The following is an 18,410-nucleotide window of genomic DNA, read 5'->3' as shown; positions in this document are numbered from 1 at the left end:
ACCCACACAGTTCATAGAGAATATACAAACTCCATACAGACGGCACCCAATGTCAGGATTCTTGTTTTTGTCTCTGCCGCTGTAAGGCAGCAATTGTACCTCTGTGCCACCGTGCCGTTGTATATGTGGGAGAAGTGCATGTGTGCTTAATAAAGGTTTGTCCTCCCTGGGACATTCTGTCCAGGGCCAACAGGGGGTTATGTCAGGGATTATTCAACGACTATAAAATTACGTGGGGATGTAGCTGCCATGAATTCAAAACAAGAACCGGCTTCAGACTTACATCTTCAGTTCTAACGTACATAGTAAATACACAGGTTGTTTGTTCTTATATAGAGCAGCCATGTGTGAGACGATGGGATATGTTAATTGGCCCACATCAAATCAGATATATGTGATAGAAATCAAAGTGAGACATTTTGATCTTGCATTGTTGACATTTAGTAGATGTACCAAACATTGTACAATTGTTTCTCTTGTTATTCACAATTAAAGTTATGAGATGTTTAAGGGTTTATAGAAACAACATACAACATACAGATGATTTGTGGAAGCTGGTGATCCAGAACAAATAGGACTTGTTCCTAGTTACTGGGCCTGATTGCGTTAATGTAACAATAATAGGACAGGTGCCAGACCAACTGTTTGAAACATAGGTTGAGATTGTTTATGCTGGAGTTTTGTGGGCAATTTTGTTTCCTTATCCGACATCGGATCTTCTTGCCGTGGAGGAAGCGGGACAAAGCATTAGCTGACTTTCCTGGCTTTGCAGCTCTGATGAACGGGGAGAGATTGGCTCAGGTTGGCCGGTATTCATCAGAGTAGATAGATGAGAGTGGTTCTTGTAGAAACCTGTAGAATTCCACAGGGAATAGACAGAGTCAGGGGAGGATATTTCCAGAGAAGCTCAAGCCAGGAGTCACAGCATCAGAATATGGAATATATCATTCAGAATTAAAATGAGAAGAAATGTGGTAAACCTGTGGCATTATCATCCACAGATGGCAGTACAGAGTGGAAACAGGCCCTTTAGTCAATGCTGAACAACATGCCCCAACTACACTAGTCCTACCTGCCTGCATTTGGCCCATATCCCTCTAAACCTATCCCATCCGTTAATCATTAATTATGTTGACGAAGGATGCAGATATATTAATGTTGAAAGGGAAATAGGGAGGGTGGCACAGTGGTGTCGCTGTAGAGTTGCTGCCTTACAGTGCCATAGACCCGGTTCGATCCTGACTAGGGGTGCTGTCTGTACAGAGTTTGGACCTTCTTGCTGTGACCTCGTGGAAACGTGCTCCAGTTTCCACCCACATTCAAAGAATGTGGTGAATAGGCTATTGTAAATTGTCTCTCGTGTATAGTGCTAGTGTACGGGGTAATCGCTGGTCGGCTTGGACCCGGTGGGCTGAAGGGCCTGTTTCTATGCTGTATCTCTAAAGGTTAAAGTCTAAATAAGATGAGAGCAGGATATTAAATTACCAGGCTCAATCGTGTTGAACTCTGGAGCAAGCAGGCCCCAAGGGCTAAAGGACTTAGTGATCAAGAAGGAACTGCAGATGCTGAAAAATCGAAGGGACACAAAATTGCTGGAGAAACTCAGCGGGTGCAGCAGCATCTATGGAGCGAAGGAAATAGGCGACGTTTCAGGCCAAAACCCTTCTTCAGACTGATGGGGGGTGGGGGGGGGAGAAGGAAGGAAAAGGGGAGGAGGAGGAGCCCGAGGGCGGGCGGATAGGAGCGTGGGAGGAGACAGCTAGAGGGTTAAGGAAGGGGAGGAGACAGCAAGGGCTAGCAAAATTGGGAGAATTCAATGTTAATGCCATCCGGACGCAAGGTCCCCAGCCGGAATATGAGGTGCTGTTCCTCCAATTTCTGCTGTTGCTCACTCTGGCAATGGAGGAGACCCAGGACAGAGAGGTCGGATTGGGAATGGGAGGGGGAGTTGAAGTGCTGAGCCACTGGGAGGTCAGGTTGGTTATTGCGGACTGAGCGGAGGTGTTCGGCGAAACGATCGCCCAACCTACGCTTAGTCTCCCCGATGTAAATCAGCTGACACCTAGAGCAGAGGATGCAGTAGATGAGGTTGGAGGAGATACAGGTGAACCTTTGTCGCACCTGGAACGATTGCCTGGGACCTTGAATGGAGTCGAGGGGGGAGGTGAAGGGACAGGTGTTGCATTCCTTGTGGTTGCAACGGAAAGTACCTGGGGACGGGGTGGTGCGGGAGGCAAGGGAAGAGTTGACAAGGGAGTTGCAGAGGGAGCGGTCTTTGCGGAAGGCAGACATGGGGGGAGATGGGAAGATATGGCGAGTGGGGGGGTCACGTTGGAGGTGGCGGAAATGGCGGAGGATTATGTGTTGTATTTGCCGGCTGGTGGGGTGAAAGGTGAGGACCAGCGGGACTCTGCCCTTGTTGCGAGTGCGGGGATGGGGAGAGAGAGCAGTGTTATGGGGTATGGATGAGACCCTGTTGACTTAGTCCTGTTCCTATTTTTACATATCCATGTTATTGGAATCACTAAAACCTGAAACTAATATTGCAGAGATCTTAATTGCACCTTTCAGTGAGGAGTTTCATAATCAAGAAGGAAAATAGTTTTTGTTTGTTTAAATAAATATCTGCAGAATGTACTTCTATAAATAATTGCTCAATAGTATAGTTTTATTTTCCGTCAATTGATATCATGATTTTGTGTAAACAGTTGACGGGTCTGTTTGGTTTAAGTACAGTCTACACTCGTTATTACGGACCTCTTTAGAACGGATCTCGGTTATAGGAATTGCTTCGATTGACACTCGCGCAATGATACTCTATTAAACAATGTAACAACCAGCCTACAGTATTTTTAGCTTGCAGTAACAAAAATACATCTTTAGTTGTGAAAGAACATTGTATTTGAAAACAACTCATGGTTTCACAGAGTAGACCAAAGATTATAATCTTTGGAGTAGACTGCTAGGTGGTTGGAGCGATTCCTCCCTCCCTTGGTAATAGACACCACGTCTGCTCTCCCACTCCCCAATGTTCGGTTTAGCGAGGGTTATCTCTAATTTATACAGAAAAGCAGTACGGGTCCACCACCAATTTTCCGGCACCCTTGCTATATTATCCGTTTTGCCAGAACAACAGAGGACACATCCTTGGATGGGACGGAGATATCACCCCGTAAAGTCGGCCTCGGAAGTCGACTATGGAACGTATATCTGCCGACTCCGGCCGGGCCTGAGTTCCAGAGCCCCGGCTGCAGGCGGCAAATTCAACCCGCCGATCGGCCACAGAAATCCTGATGTGATTGTGATCAGCGGCCCCACCCGACCAAGGCACCACATTTCCGGAGGGGGGTGGGGGGGGGGGGGATTTCAACTGCCCTCTCGTAATTTTGTCCAAATTAGAAGAGGGGCCTGAAAATCCATCGTGTAGTCCCTTTGTGGAATCACAAACACTGGAAATAAATAGTGATGCATCCCTTTTATTAATGCAGTTTCTCCTGAAGCAACAGTTCCATTTATTTTTAAAAATGCTTCCTTTTGTAATAAATGATTTAAATAGTGACAGAGCGCTGAAGCTTTTCTACCTGGAGGAGTAATCGTAGCAGTGGGAATGTGGCTCATTGTCATTGAAGACATAACTAATTCATTCTGCATGTTACACCCATCACTGCTCCTCCTCTGGCAGTGTGCTGTTAAAAAGGATAATAAAGCCAAATGATTCCTCATAATTAATGCAACCTTTTCAAAATCATGGCACGCCATAGTGCTGAATCATTAAAAGTAATTGGAGCTGGGATGCTGAATTCCTGCAGTGTTCACTGTGATACTGCAGGGCAATGTGTGGATTGTGTGATTGGAGTGGTGTGAAGTAGACAAGGAGGTTTGATCAGGCAGCTGACAGCAAACAACATTGCTTTCAAAGATCAGCGTACAGCAACAGCAAGGGTTGAAGGAATCACATGGCCCTCAAATCCTGGGAAACAATCGTTTTGGGGAAGGATGCTGCTCATAGAGTCATAGATTCATACAGTGTGGAAACAGGCCCTTCGGTCCAACCTGCCCATGCGGGCCAAGATGCCCATCTACATTAGCCCTAGTCCTAGTTCTAGTCCCACCTGCCTGCAATTGGCCCATATCCATCTAAACCTTTCCTATCCATCCACCTGTCCGCAACTACCTCCTCTGGCAGTTTGTTCCATATACTTACCACTCTTTGTGTGAAAAGGTTGCCCCTCAGGTCCCTACTAAATCTTCTCATGAGGACAGAAATCGGTGCATCCGGAGAAAATCCACGCGGGCGCAGGGAGAAGGTACAAACTCCTTATAGACAGCAGCCGTAGTCAGGATCGAACCCGGGTCGCTGTGCAGCGGTAGAGTTGATGTCTTCCAACAACAGAGCAGATGCTGAAATCCACCACAAACCTCCCACAGTGCAGCACCTCGTGGTTACTCATATTAAACTCCATCTGCCATATCACCTCCCATTTGTGTAATTGTGTAATATCCCAGTGTATGCTTTGACAGCCTTCCTTACTGACTGCAATTCCAGCGACCTTGGTGTTTTCTGCAAACTTATTAACTAGGAGATATAAAAGATAACTCTGGTGTGTGTGTATATATATATATATATGTATATTATAAACCAGCATCCATAGAAACCAGCAGTTGCAGTTCCTTTCTTCATATACGTTCAGATTAGACTATTATCAAACTGAATACCAGAGTATTCAGAAGTCATGCGGCCTGCTTTTGCAATGTCTGTATTCTAATTGTCGAGAATACTGTAGCTTGCGAGATCTTTAACAAAGTACTTCAGGCAAGTCGTCATGCCTGCCTTGAGCCTGTGTGTTTTTCAGCAGCATCAGCTCATGGTGTCTTCGACTATCTTTCACTGAGTCTTTCCAGACCATGTAGACTCATCCCCAAAGCACATGTTCTTGCTTGCTTCAATATCTTTTGTTTATAAATGATTTCACAACCAACTATTTGCCTTCTAAATGTCCTGATGTTTAATTCATGTAAATGTAACTCACATTTGGCCTACTTGGTTTCATGAATTGCTTTCATAATTTTACGAGCCTCAATTAGATCACTTCCACCTATTCTCATTTCTAAAGAAAACAATTCCATCATTTCCTCGTAAGTTTAAAGCGCTGGTGCATTAAATGATTATTGTTCCCTCTACACCCATTTGGTGGAAGAGTGGCCAAAAATGGGCAGAATAAAATCAATCTAATTGGATGGTTAGAATTTTATGGTCAATTCACTCCACAAATACGAGCAGTTTCAAAATCATTCTTCAGGGGAAGACTTGAGTATAAGACCATCGCCAAGTCAATCCAAAGGCTGTTAAATTTTCACCTCTTAAAATATATCTAAAATATCATGTAATCATACCAATTCCAAACTAGAATGGAGGTTTAGTTTAGGTTAAAGTTTAGTTTAGAGATACAGTGCGGAAACAGGCCCTTCGGCCCACAGAGTCCGTGCCGACCACGATCACCCCCCCCCCCCAGTGCACTAGCACTATCCTACACACTGGGAACAATTTACAATCTTTACTCAAGCCAATTGACCTACAAATATGTACATCTTTGGAGTGTGGGAGGAAACCAGGGCACCGGTGGAAAACCCATGCGGTTACGGAGAGGATGTACAAATCCGTGCAGACAGCACCCATAGTCAGGATCGAACCCAGGTTTCTGGTGTTGTACAGGCAGCAACTCTACCGCTGCGCCACCATGCCGCCCCATGATGAATCGAATAATTCCCCCACTAACCATTTTGAACTTGAGTGCCTACTCATTATCCATACCCACAGGATCATCGAGAAATACTGTACAAATAATAGGCCCTTCGGTCCACCGAGGCTACACCACCGCCAACTAACCATTTACATTACTTGTACATAAATAACATTTATTTTAACTTTCCACACATTTTCAACTCTCCCTCCCCCCTCACCCACCCCTTACCTCTGCCCTTGATTCTACAACTCACCTACACACTTGGAGCAATTTACAATGGCCAAGAAATCTTTATTTTCCAAGAAACCATTAATTTATCTTTTAAATTGTATGTCTAGAATTGTATCCCAGCTTAATGGTGTCAAATGCAAGAAGGGTCCCTTGAAGTCAGTCGACTGTATTTTGGAAGTAAATTACAGTGTTTGGGGCAAAGGCCCATCATTTCTTTATTTGACTCTGTACTCCACAATTTGAGATTTGTAACAGAAAAAAAATCACATCTGGTTTTTCTATATGGTGAAATCAAAATGTATAAAAATGGCCTTTATTAAAATCTGACAATGTGCACTTTAACCATATGTGATTTTTTTTTCTATTAAAAATCTTAAATTGTGGAATACCGAGGCAAATAATTAAATAAAGGGTCTTTGTCCCAAACATTATGGAGGGCACTGTATAATGCCTGGAACTGATTGGGGATGTATTTCTGATTCAACTCATGTCGTGAATTCTACACTCTAAACAATGTGTATTTTAATTTTCAAACTTCCTGTTGAATTCTTTCCCGGGCAATGTTAACTTTGTGCCGAAGACTGCAAAAATCTGCAATCATGGATGCAGACCAGTCCATCGCACAAACCACCTCCACCTCCATCGACTCCATCTACACTTCACGCTGCCTCGGGGAAGTAGACAACATAATTAAGGAACACCCACACCTTGGTCATCTGCACTTTATCTGCACTATATTCTGCACTCTTTTGTACTACTTGTTGTACTGGTATATCTGCCTGGATAGTCCACAAAACAAAGGTGTTCACCGAATTAGGGTACACGTGACAACAATAAAGCAATACCACTGCTGCCTCACAGTGAGTGAATGACCTCTTCATATCTATGAGCTCTCACTCTAGGAATGGTAGCAGTCAGCGTGAAGGAGTCAACTCTTGAGCTTCTACGAATATAACTGCTATAACTGTTTCCTTGTGTGAAATTGCTGGTCGGCAATTCTTGCAAATCTATCCCAGATTAATGGTGTCAACTACACAGTCGAAACAAGAAACTGCAGATGCTCGTTTACAAAAATGTATACAAAGTTCTGAAGTAACTCAGTGGTGTGTAGGAAGGAACTACAGGTGCTGGCATTAAGATAAAAACACAAAATGCTGGAGTAACTCAGCAGGACAGACAGCATCTCTGGATAGAAGAAATGGGGTCAGGCAGCATTGCCACCTATCCATGTTCTCCAGGAATGCTGCCTGACCTGTTAAATTACTCCTGCACGTTGTCTACTCTTACATAAACAGTTCCTTTACATAACATGACAGATTTTCCAATGCCCGACCAGCAGGCTGAGATTGCTGGTGATGTAGCCTTGCACTGTCCTCTTGCTCCAGCAAGGCTGCAATGAAATGCCTTCATCCATCATATCAGTGGTGTCAAGCACAACGTGGTGTCTTTCCCACTGGGAATGGCCAGCCCCACCTCTGTATTCCACCAGTGTCACCCAAGACAAAGCAATAGATTTATTCCAGAATTATATCCCAGATCAATGGTGTCAACTACATAGCCGAAACAATAAACTGCAGATGCGAGTTTACAAACAATATATACAACATGCTGGAGTAACTCAGTGCGTCAGGCAGTATCAGGCTGGAGATCAGGAGAGTTGGAGGAGAGGCCAAAGGTCAGGAGGATCAGGGAAACAGATCTGGTCAGAACATGCAGTACTCTTCCCGTTGCAAAATGTTATAACAAGACGGAGCAACGTCAGAAAACACTCTCCAACTTCAAAAACAATTCTTGGATTGCAATGGCGGGAACTGTGAATTCAAGTTGACACAGTGAATCGATTCAAGTTCAGGTTTGTCAGCTCAGACTGATGCTGCCTAGGTAAATGGTAGCAGGATCATTCACTTGCACAAGAGGTGAAGTTACTCTGGTAGTGCTGAGCTACATTACCTTTATTGTCGTAGCAAATGTAATTTAGTTTAGTTCAGAGATATAGTGCAGAAACAGGCTCTTCGGCGCACCTAGTCCATACCGACCAGCAATCAGCATGTACGCTAATACCATCCTACACACTAGGGACAATTTACAATTCTTACCGAAGCCAATTAGCCTACAAATCTGTACGTCTTTAGAGTGTGAGAGTAAACCATAGCACCCTGAGAAAACCTACACAGCCATGAGGAGAACAGACAAACTCAGTGCAGACAGCACCCATAGTCAGGATCGAACCTGGGTCTCTAGCGCTGTAAGGCAGCAACTCTACCACTGCACTACAGTGCCGCTGCCAATTCGCCTGGTGGATCAATTCTAGGCCATGGACTTGGGTCAATACCCAAGCAGTTTGCTAATCTTCCAAAAAGTTCCAGGAATAACTGCCCGTGGAGCTTGAAAGATCCATCCCAAGGTGTTCACTGTGGCTCAGTGATCAGATGGTTATTGGTTCAAGATCCATTCAAGCGCTGTGAGAACATTATCCAGGCTGCAATTCCATGGCTTACTGAGGTGTCCTTAAGATGAGGGTTTTACCCTCTAGATGTACTTAAAAACGGGAGCAAGGGGGTTCTCCCTTTATCCGGTCAACAAACTTCACTCAACCAATGTGGACAAATAATCTGTTTTTTTAGTGATTACTCCATGGCTGCTTATATGACCTTGGCCATCGCCATTTCTACATCACACCTCAGAAAAATATCCTTACAGTCAAAGTGTTTTGGAAAATTCCGAGCTCCTGCAAAGTAGCAAATATTTTTTTCTTTCATCACGTTTGATCCCATTATTAAGGTGAATCTTCGGATATATTGGTTACATATGATTATATAATATCTTATTTGATCATATAGAAAAGAAAGTGAATAGATTTTTTCAAATGTTTTTCCAATCTTCATGCTGACCTTAGACACAAATGTTGGAGTAATCGGCGGGTCAGACATCATCTCTGGGGAAAAGGAATAGGTGATTTTTCTGGTCGAGACCCTTCTTCAGACTGCTGACCAGTTATGTGCATTACTACAGTATTTTCCACGAGTTTCCTCTCCTTTTCCCAAATTTCCTTCCATCCTTGTCTCTCACAAAAGGTATGGCACCAGACTCCTTTGCAACTCACATCCAGAATGTTTTCAAAGCAATGTTTCACGTTTCATATCAAATCATTAATGTAATTCAAATGAATCATGATGACGGAGGTGGGTACTATAGTTACCATGTTATTTGTGTACTCCTACAGGTCTATCTGTCTTTTGTCTACCCGAATGACTTCACCCGGCTCACTCATATGGAAACAGAAAACAAATGCTTCTACCGAGAGAGTCCTTTGTATTTGGAGAAGTAAGAACCCAGTAGTACAGTTTGAATGTTGACCATTGCATGCATTAGATTTCAACAACAGTCTAAAAATTGTGACATCCCTGTGGAGCTTTGTCATTTGGCCAAATTGGGGGTTTGTCGCTGAAACCGGACTTTATCAAGGCCATTAGCAGTGTCTTGATTTAAATACAGAAATGATTCTGTAGTCTATTACCTACAGTCTTTGTGCAGATTTTGTTCTGAGGCCCTTTAATGATCTTATAAAGGTATTTGTAATTTGAGTTATTACATTTCCATAATTGGGGTCAAATTTTGGTTTCTAATTGGGTTGATACTCATTTTGAAAGAGGTCATAAATTTCCCCCTTGGCCCATGGCTCCACAATGTTATTTAGAAGCACACTCTCCAACAACTTACAGAGATAAAATGGTAAGTGTAAGAAATACAGTATGTTTCAGTTGCAGAACAGAATAAGCTTTGATTCACTAATAAGATTGCCCCCTCAAAATTCCCAAGGGATCATGCTACTGGAATGAATTCAAGCCTGGATATCTCTCCGGCCTGCTCCAGATCCATAGGCTGGAGTCATAGAGTGATACAGCGTGGAGACACAGGCCCTTCAGCCCAACTTGCCCAACATGTCCCAGCTGCACTAGTCTCACCCGTCCACCTTTGGTCCATATCCATCCAAACTTGTCCTATCCATGTACCTGTTTAACTGTTTCTTAAACATTGAGATAGTCCCTGCCTCAACTAGCTCCTCAACTACCACCTCTGGCAGCGTGTTCCATGCACCCACCACCCTTTGTGTGAAGTGCATCCTAAAATGTAGCTCTATTTTAAGTTGATTGATTGGTTGATTGAAAGCTACAGCACGTACATAAGCGCTTCAGTTCACCTATTCCACACCGACCATCGATCACCCATTCACGGTAGTTCTATTTTAACCCACTTTCACATCCAATCTCCACACACTAGGAGCAATTTACAGGGGTCAATTAACGTACACACTTGCACGTCTTTGGGATGAGGGGGGAAACTATATTGCCCGGAGGAATTTTCCATGCAATCATAGGGAGAATGTGCAAACTTCACACAAACAGGACGAGGGTTCAGGATTGAACATGGTTCTCGTGCTGTAAGGTAGCTGCTCTACCAATGCCCTATTTTGCCGCATTTATATAAAAGATATCCTGTCTTTCCACAAAGGCATCTTTTCTAATATGATGTATGATTTAATATTCAGATTTATAACTGATATTCATTATTTGGCTGCACAACAAAACATGCACAATCATACTGTACGCTCCCATTCATTTGTAATTTTGAACCATGCAGACAGTGGCACCCAAATTTATGTGTGTAATACTATGCAAATCAGAGTGTACTGAATGTGTAAAATACATTCAGAAATCTGCATCACATTATTAGTTTAACAACTAGAAAATATCTCTTCTAGTGCCTGCAGCCATAACTGGTAATGTTACAATATAGTGTTATAGCTTTTGCTATTTATGTAAATGACATGGATGAAGGGACTAAATATGTGATTGCTAAATTTACTGATGACATTAAGATTGGTAGGAGAGCACATAAGAAAGGGATGTAGTTGGGTTAAATGAGTACGCAAAGATCTGCCGTATGGAGTATGAAGGAAAATGTAGAATTATTCATTTTTGTAGGAAAATAATAAAACGGAAACATATTACAGATATCTCAATGGCAAGGCATGTCAATGCTTTAAGGACCAGATGGACATGGGTGCTCAAATGTACAATTCACAAAGGACAAGTTAGCAGAAACTGCATGAAATTAGGAATTATAGATTAGAAATTGCTGAGGGAATTATTGGAATATTAGGAAGTGGTTTTTTTCCAGCTATATAAGCCTGGAGGGGACCCTATCTGGAGCTTGGATTTCAGAGTTGGTCTCCTTGCTTAACAAAGGATGGTGATGCATCGGAAGCAGTTGGCTAAGGTTTACCAGACTAAAATGGGAAGCTTCAATTACAAGGAACGTCTATACAGACGAGACTTGTATCTGATGAGTTTAAAAGTGTGGGAGGAGATTTGTTAAACATGCGGGGCCCTGAGTGATCCAACGAAGTGGAGGTAGACAGGATTCTGCCTTCTTGAAGGAGGGGTCCAGAACTGGAGGTCACATTTTTAAAAAATGGGTTGACCAGACACAAGTGAGGCCATTCCTAAGTATCATACATTTTTTGAAATCTCTTCCTCAAGGTAGTAGACTTCCTCAAGGACTATGAATGATTTTTATGAAAGAGGTAGAGAGACACACTATAAGAAAGGGGTTGAAAGGTTACTGTGGGTAGATAGGAATGAGGAGTTGAGGCTACAATCAGATCAGCCATGATCATGTTGAATAGAACAGTAGGCTCGAAGGGCCGAATAGCTTATTCCTGTACTTGATTTGTATGCCTGTGAGTCAGAAGAGAACATAAATTAAACATTGGGAGTGTAAACCTCAGCACTCACAATCAGGTAAACATATGTTATTAGAGTTTAATTTTAGAACAAGGTGATGATCAGATCTGTTCATGTGATAATTTTCACATGTTTATAATACATATATTAACATCTCCTCAATAATAATCCATTTAGTACCATATATTTCTGTATTGTGGTCTTGGGCTGGAAGGTTAGTGATTATTATCCATCCTCATTTGCCCTTGAGAAGGTGTAAGTATCCATCAACTTCAAGAACTACAGTCCTTTTTGTAGAGAGATTCTGACAGTCGTTTTGGATATAGGCTTCCACAATTTAGATCCAGCAGCAATATTGAAGCAGTGTAACATTTCTAGGGCAAGATGGCATGTTGTTGGAGTTATCTCCAGTCCTTACCTTTCAAAGGTAAGTTTAGTTTAGTTTTAGAGAAATAGCATGGAAACAGGCCTTTTGGCGCAGCAAGTCCACTCTGATCATTGATCATCCCATCACACTAGTTCTATGTTATCCCATTTTCTCATCCACTCCCTATGCGTTAGAGGCACTTCCTAAAGAGGCCAATTAACCTATATACCCGCACGTCTTTGTGACGTGGAAGGAAACCGATGCACCTGGAAGAAATCCACACCCACAAAGGGAGAACGTGCAAACTCCACGCCGACAGCACCCGAGCTCAGGATGCCTGGTGTTGTAAGGCAGCAGCTCTACCAGCTGCCCAAGTAGTAGAGGCTGTGTGTTTGGGAGTATTGTCGAAAAAGCCTACCAAGTAACAGTGGTGCATTTTGCGCCTGGCACATATTGCCACCACTCTGCTGATGGCAGAAGGTGTTAATGTTTGGGTGCTACGTGAACTGGACCAGATCCCTGCTCGTTTCATCCCTTTTGGTACTGTGATAGTAGCCAATCAAATTATAGATGCAGTTATAATTTAGTTAGTATATTTATTTTGTTTTAATGTCTGATTCAGCATCGTAATAACAGCTCTGACGTAGGATGTGAGAATAATCCGAGTGTATTTAGATGTATGCTGCATGTTTGGGCATGTATCATAATATATATATATTTTCACACACACACACACACACACACCCATATATATATATATATATATATATATGAGTAAATTGGAATATTTTTCCTCACATCGAATAATTTTTCATACTTAACCATAATCTAATATTTAAGTTGATTAATTGACATTGCACTTTCCCAATCCTTTCCTGGATGCTCCTAAGCACTTTATAGCCATATAACTATTTATTAAACCTAATCACTGCTGTAACATAGGAACACAGTTAACTCCCACAAACGGTAATGTTATCAGGACACAAATTAATTCTTCTTTAGTCACATTAACTGAGTGATAAACATGACCAAGATACAGCATAGTGTTGAGTATGTATGTGTTTTCACTTAATTGTGAGTGGGATCATTGATGGACCAGCCAGCATTTATTGTCCATCACAATAGGTACTTAAGGAGGAGGTGAGAGGCAACTTTCTTGGACTGAGCTAGTGGTAGGCAACTTTCTTGGACTTATATGAGTTTCATTGGATATAGGTTTGGACTAGTGGAAGTGGAGGAACACCAATGTATTGCCAAGTCAGGATGGTGTGTGACCTGCAAGTGATGGTGTTCCTGCTGCCCTTGTCCTTCCACACCTTGGATACCATGCGTTGGGTGGTGTCATCACAGGGACGTTAGATGGTGCCCGGAGCACCCATTGTGTTTTGCTGCAGAAGAGGTGCAGTGCATTTCGAGATCATGCACAAAACTAACTTTTGTCATCGCATCGCATCCTGACGTCTGCCTCATGGGCGGTGGAAAGATATGTCAGGAGCTTAGCAGATCACACCTCCACTGACCTCTGCTAGTTAATCCAATATTCCTGTATTATTTTGCATCGCATTACGGACCACACTTCAAAACGACTTTATTAGTTTAATGTATTTTATGACATCCTCTGCTCCTGAAAAATGTGAATATAAATCTTTTATCTTCCCTTCCCTTATATCTGGGGTTGGTCGTGTTATGCTTTACTTTTTATCCAATCGTCCATCCATCACTACTGAAGATGTGTCACTCAAATCATGTCACAGCTCTGTTTGAAATTTCTGTCTCTCCTTCTGGCAGGTTTGGATTCTACAAGTATATGAAGATGGATGAAGATGAGAACAAACCTTTCTTGTTTGATAACCCAGAGGGTAAGAGTGACAGACAGTCAGTTGGTCAGTTGTGTTATTGAGAAATACAGAAAGAACTTGCAGAAATTAAATAGATATTTTGGGTCTACTGGTTTTAATGTGTCACTTGAGCCTTCCCCACCATTTTATATTATATAGATATTTGACCTTTCGTCTCACAAATGATTCTATTTAACGTAGAAATAAAATCAAGCAATCTGGACATTTTTTTTGGTCATGATTTGAAAACAGAAAGAATTTGTGTGATAATTGATAGCACAAATGTTTAAGAAAGAACTGCAGATGCTGGAAAAATCGAAGATAGACAAAAATGCTGGAGGAACTCAGCGGATGAGGCAGCATCAATGGAGAGAAGGAATAGGCGACGTTTCGGGTTGAGACCCTTCTTCAGACCGATTGATTCAGCCGCGGGACTGACATTACTTACCATCGCCCGGCGGGGTCACAACATCCGAAGCCTGGATCGCCTCGGCGCAGAGGGAGAACAAGGAGGGAAGAGACAAAGACTTTAAGACTTTTGCCTTCCATCACAGTGAGGAGGTGAACTCACTGTGGTGGATGTTAAATTTGTGTTTATTGTGTGTTTTTTCATTTTTATTATATGTATGACTGCAAGGCAACGAAATTTCGTTCAGACCGAAAGGTCTAAATGGCAAATAAATTCAATTCAATTGATAGCTCAAAACTTTGTTTATGTTTTTGCCGCCTTACATTAGCATCTCCAATACCTTGCCTGGAAACACATGAGCCAAGTGTAGCACCTGACCCTCTTCAAAGCTTGAAGAGCATTTTTTAAATTACTCGAGAGCGAAATTTGCCATTGCCACACTGACAGCTTAAGGTGGAATGACCAAATATGATGTGTTTAAAGGAGTTCTTTCCACAACGAATTTGGCTTAAAGAGTTCCAAATGTCCAAGAACGTGGGGAGGGAGGGGTGTGAAGAGATTTTTTAAAATATGTAGAAGGCACGACGGTATTATGCAAAGGTCTCCACAGCCCCGTATTATACAGGATTTATTGGCATGGAAAGAAGAGGTTTGCAGGTGATCATAAAAAATGAAAAGTTTATGTAGGAATCTCACTAGAGTGTGTTCCTTGGACTCTTTTAACTAATGTCAAAGCATCCTGTAACCCATGGTAAAACATGCTCTATCTAGTGTTTGGAGACCCATGCAAATTTGCAAGACTTGCCTGCATTGGAGAATTTTGTGTGTCTCGTTAAAGTGGGGGTTGACTCCCACTCCCACGCACAGCAGGGTGTACAGAAGATAGACACATGTGCTGGGGTAACTCAGCGGATCAGGCAGCACCTCTGGAGAAAAAGGAAGGGTTGGGTCCCTTCTTCTGGTCCAGACCCATAATGTCACCTATCCTTTTCCTCCAGAGATGCTGCCTGACCTGCTGAGTTACTCCAGCACTTTGTGTCTATCTTGGGTATAAACCAAGCATCTGCAGTTTCTTTCAACATAGCAGGATGTACACGTTTTAGACAACAGGATCCAGGCCATTAATCTGTGCGTGAGTTCACTACTCATTGTTAAAATTTCTATTGTCAGGCTTGGCACTTATGTTGAACTTTAATGTTTTATCACTTTTAATGTCAATGCTCTATCTTCCATTCACGTTATAATTCATTCATTTTGGACATTATAGATTTCCCAGAAGAATCGGAAGGAGTCGATACAGAATCCTTACTGGACAACAGCAAGGTGACGTGGAACAAGAACAATGTGAAAGAAAGGGTAAATAGCAGCCTGTTTCACAATCAGCAGGCTGCAAGGAATAGCCATGAGAGAGAGGCCAAGACCAAGGAGTTCCACATGATCAAGCCACAGCAAAAGGCCTTGCATCCAATTCCTCAGGAAAATAATGTGGCCCCATCAGCTGTTGCCTACAACGGTCAGGAAATGGGCCTCTTCCAAAAACCAAAAAATAGACAAAGTAGGTCACTAGCCTGGGCTAAATTAAACCCAGAAGAGTCAAATAAAAAGACAGTTAGTCAGTCAGCTGCGGCCAAACTCAGTAAGGGTGGCTTGTTTGACTTGCAGCCAGAAAGTTCCTTTCCGCTCATCCCCAGTAAAACCAAACAGTTTTTAAGTAACTCTGCGCACATGGGGATCCATAAAAAGAGATTTAGCGAGCCCAAGAAGTTACACAATAAAATCTATGTGACCAGACCCCAGGAGAAAAAGAAAAAGACCCCATTTGCAGAAAAGGCCAAGGAATTGTTTCCTGGAGTATACCTTCACAGCAGAGGCAAAAATAGTGAATTGCAAGGCCTGGCTCCTAAGAAGAAAGAGAGGAACCTGACTTCCATTACAAGGGGGAAAAGGACAACACTGTACCTCACAAACAGAATTATTTGGCTACCGAACACAACATCTCAGGAGCAAGAGGTGTGGGAAGCTAAAAATGATTCCTTTCAGGTGACTACAATAGAAAGGATGAAGAGGAACTGGAAGGCACTGCAGAGAAAACTGGAACAGAATAGGGAGGACAAGAACAGGCACAACATCACGGCCACACCTCGCCCTCACTTTATGCGTGAGGAGGTTGTGAGCAAGGAAGATGTTGCCCTCCACAAAAAAACGAATCAGCCTAAACCCACGGCCGTGGCTCCTGAGGATTTTGGTGAAGAGCCAACCTACTGGAAGATTGGTGATTTGAGTGAATCCCAGCAACTTTACGGCGACCAGTTTGAGGTGACTGATGACGGGCTGACGGCTTACAGTTATGAGGAGACTGAGCTGCAGCAAGATTGGATGGAGGAATCTATCAACTGGCAGCGGACGTTCAGCGTCAGCTCCATGGACTTTGAGCTCCTGCGGTCGGACTGGAATGACCTGAGGTGCAATGTCTCTGGCAACCTGCAAATGAGTGAGAGTGAGGTGGTGGATGTTTTAGCACAGTACATGGAGAAGCTGAATGAAAAAAATGGAGGGTACGTACGTTCGAACCAAACTTACTTTGAATTAATTTGTTTAGGAAAGCGCTTTATTTTAAGATGTCTTTTTCAATGCTTTAGTTTAGTTTAGTTTAGTTTAGAGATATAGCATGGAAACAGGCCCTTCAGCCCACTGAGTACACACCGACCAGCGATCCCCGCACTATAAATGGAGGTTACAAAGAGCTGCAGATGATGGAATATGATAAGAAAGGATGGAACCAAATAGGAGTGGAGGGGGGTGATGGTCAGAAGATGGGAACTGTGGAGGAAGATGATTGGTGGGGGAGGGGAATTAAACTGGGTAATTGAAAGAGTAGGGGGCTTTGGAAACAAAAGAAGGCATGCACGAGGACCTAGGCAAATGAAATTAAAATATCCTGCCTGTCCTGCTGAGTTGCTCCAGCATTTTGTGAATATCTTCAGTGTAAACCAGCATCTGCAGTTCATTCCAAAACATTTTGCCTTGAAAAGGGAATTGGAGAGAGAATTGAGAGAGAGTGGTTTTCAGGGCATTGGTGAAGGAATGTAGAGTGGGACAACTCTGGTTGCTCTGCTAGCATCTGACACTCACCCATGGATTGAATGGCCTCCTGTACTGTAATCATCGTATGATTCCACAACTGACAGAAGCCAGAGAACCCACTTTTGTTTATTTAGCCTGAAGTGAAGACTGAAATGTAAACCATTTTTAATAAAGTGTGAGGTATCTGCATTGTGCCAGTGTAAATGTTGCACAATATAAAAGTGGTTTTATTGTCGGGACGTAAATATTGAATTGCAGCTTATGAAAGCAAAATAGGTGTTGTCATTTTGCTGGCAGCCCTGCTGGACAGAACGTAACAAGAGTTCAATGCTCCTTTTTGGAGAGATTGCAATGTGCATTGCTCAGGTCTCAACTATGTCTAATCTGTCGTTGGACGTAATCCCTTGTCGCCTGTCCTGTTGACTGTCTATCACTAGGTGGCGATGTCTATCTCTGACAAGCCATGACCATACGTCACTGGGGTGTGATTCTGAAACCACCCTCGCCTCCGTAACCCATCACAGGGATCCAATGGCCCATCATCAGGTCACAAGGTACTTAAGATGACGGCAAAGGTGGATGGAGGAGAGGATCGGTTCTGGGATCCGTGAGCGGTTTGTGGGCTCACCTATCACACTCTCGGAGGTGCTTTGGGGGTTCCTAGGTCAGCTGCAGGAGGCGCCCCCCCGCACGCAGAGGGGGAGCATTGGCTGCAGGAGGTGATGGACGGTGTGTCCGTGAAGAGTCTTTCTGGAGGCCCTGCAGTAGCCGTGGGGTTAACATAGATTAGGAGGACACACAGAGGTCAGACGAGTGCATGGACTGGATGCGGTCTGCAGCAGCGTGGAGTGGTGTGGTAGCTCGGAATGACATCAAGAACATCGCCTGGATAGGCCCATTCCTGCAACTCCGACCCAGTGCCACCCCCAGGTCAACGAGCCTTTAAGGTAAAAATTAGACTCTACATTTTTAACAACTTTGAAACTAGAA

The 18,410-nt window shown here is 43.1% G+C and overlaps 1 protein-coding gene across 1 annotated transcript in view; it reads left to right on the top strand.

Annotated features, from left to right (window-relative positions):
* The window catches only part of LOC129705858 (N-acetyl-beta-glucosaminyl-glycoprotein 4-beta-N-acetylgalactosaminyltransferase 1-like), a 566,730-nt gene that overhangs the window by 498,096 nt on the left and 50,224 nt on the right, over positions 1-18,410 (top strand). Inside the window, exons 12-14 of the mRNA XM_055649703.1 lie at positions 9,199-9,299; positions 13,878-13,948; positions 15,604-16,891. Of these exons, the coding sequence (XP_055505678.1) occupies positions 9,199-9,299; positions 13,878-13,948; positions 15,604-16,891 (1,460 nt within the window). The remainder of the gene's footprint in view (positions 1-9,198; positions 9,300-13,877; positions 13,949-15,603; positions 16,892-18,410) is intronic.

The sequence above is a fragment of the Leucoraja erinacea genome, chromosome 18, assembly GCF_028641065.1.
Source record: "Leucoraja erinacea ecotype New England chromosome 18, Leri_hhj_1, whole genome shotgun sequence".
NCBI classification, from domain to species: Eukaryota; Metazoa; Chordata; class Chondrichthyes; order Rajiformes; family Rajidae; genus Leucoraja; species Leucoraja erinaceus.
Note: the sequence above shows the minus strand (reverse complement) of the source record. Positions and strands in the feature narration are given on the sequence as shown.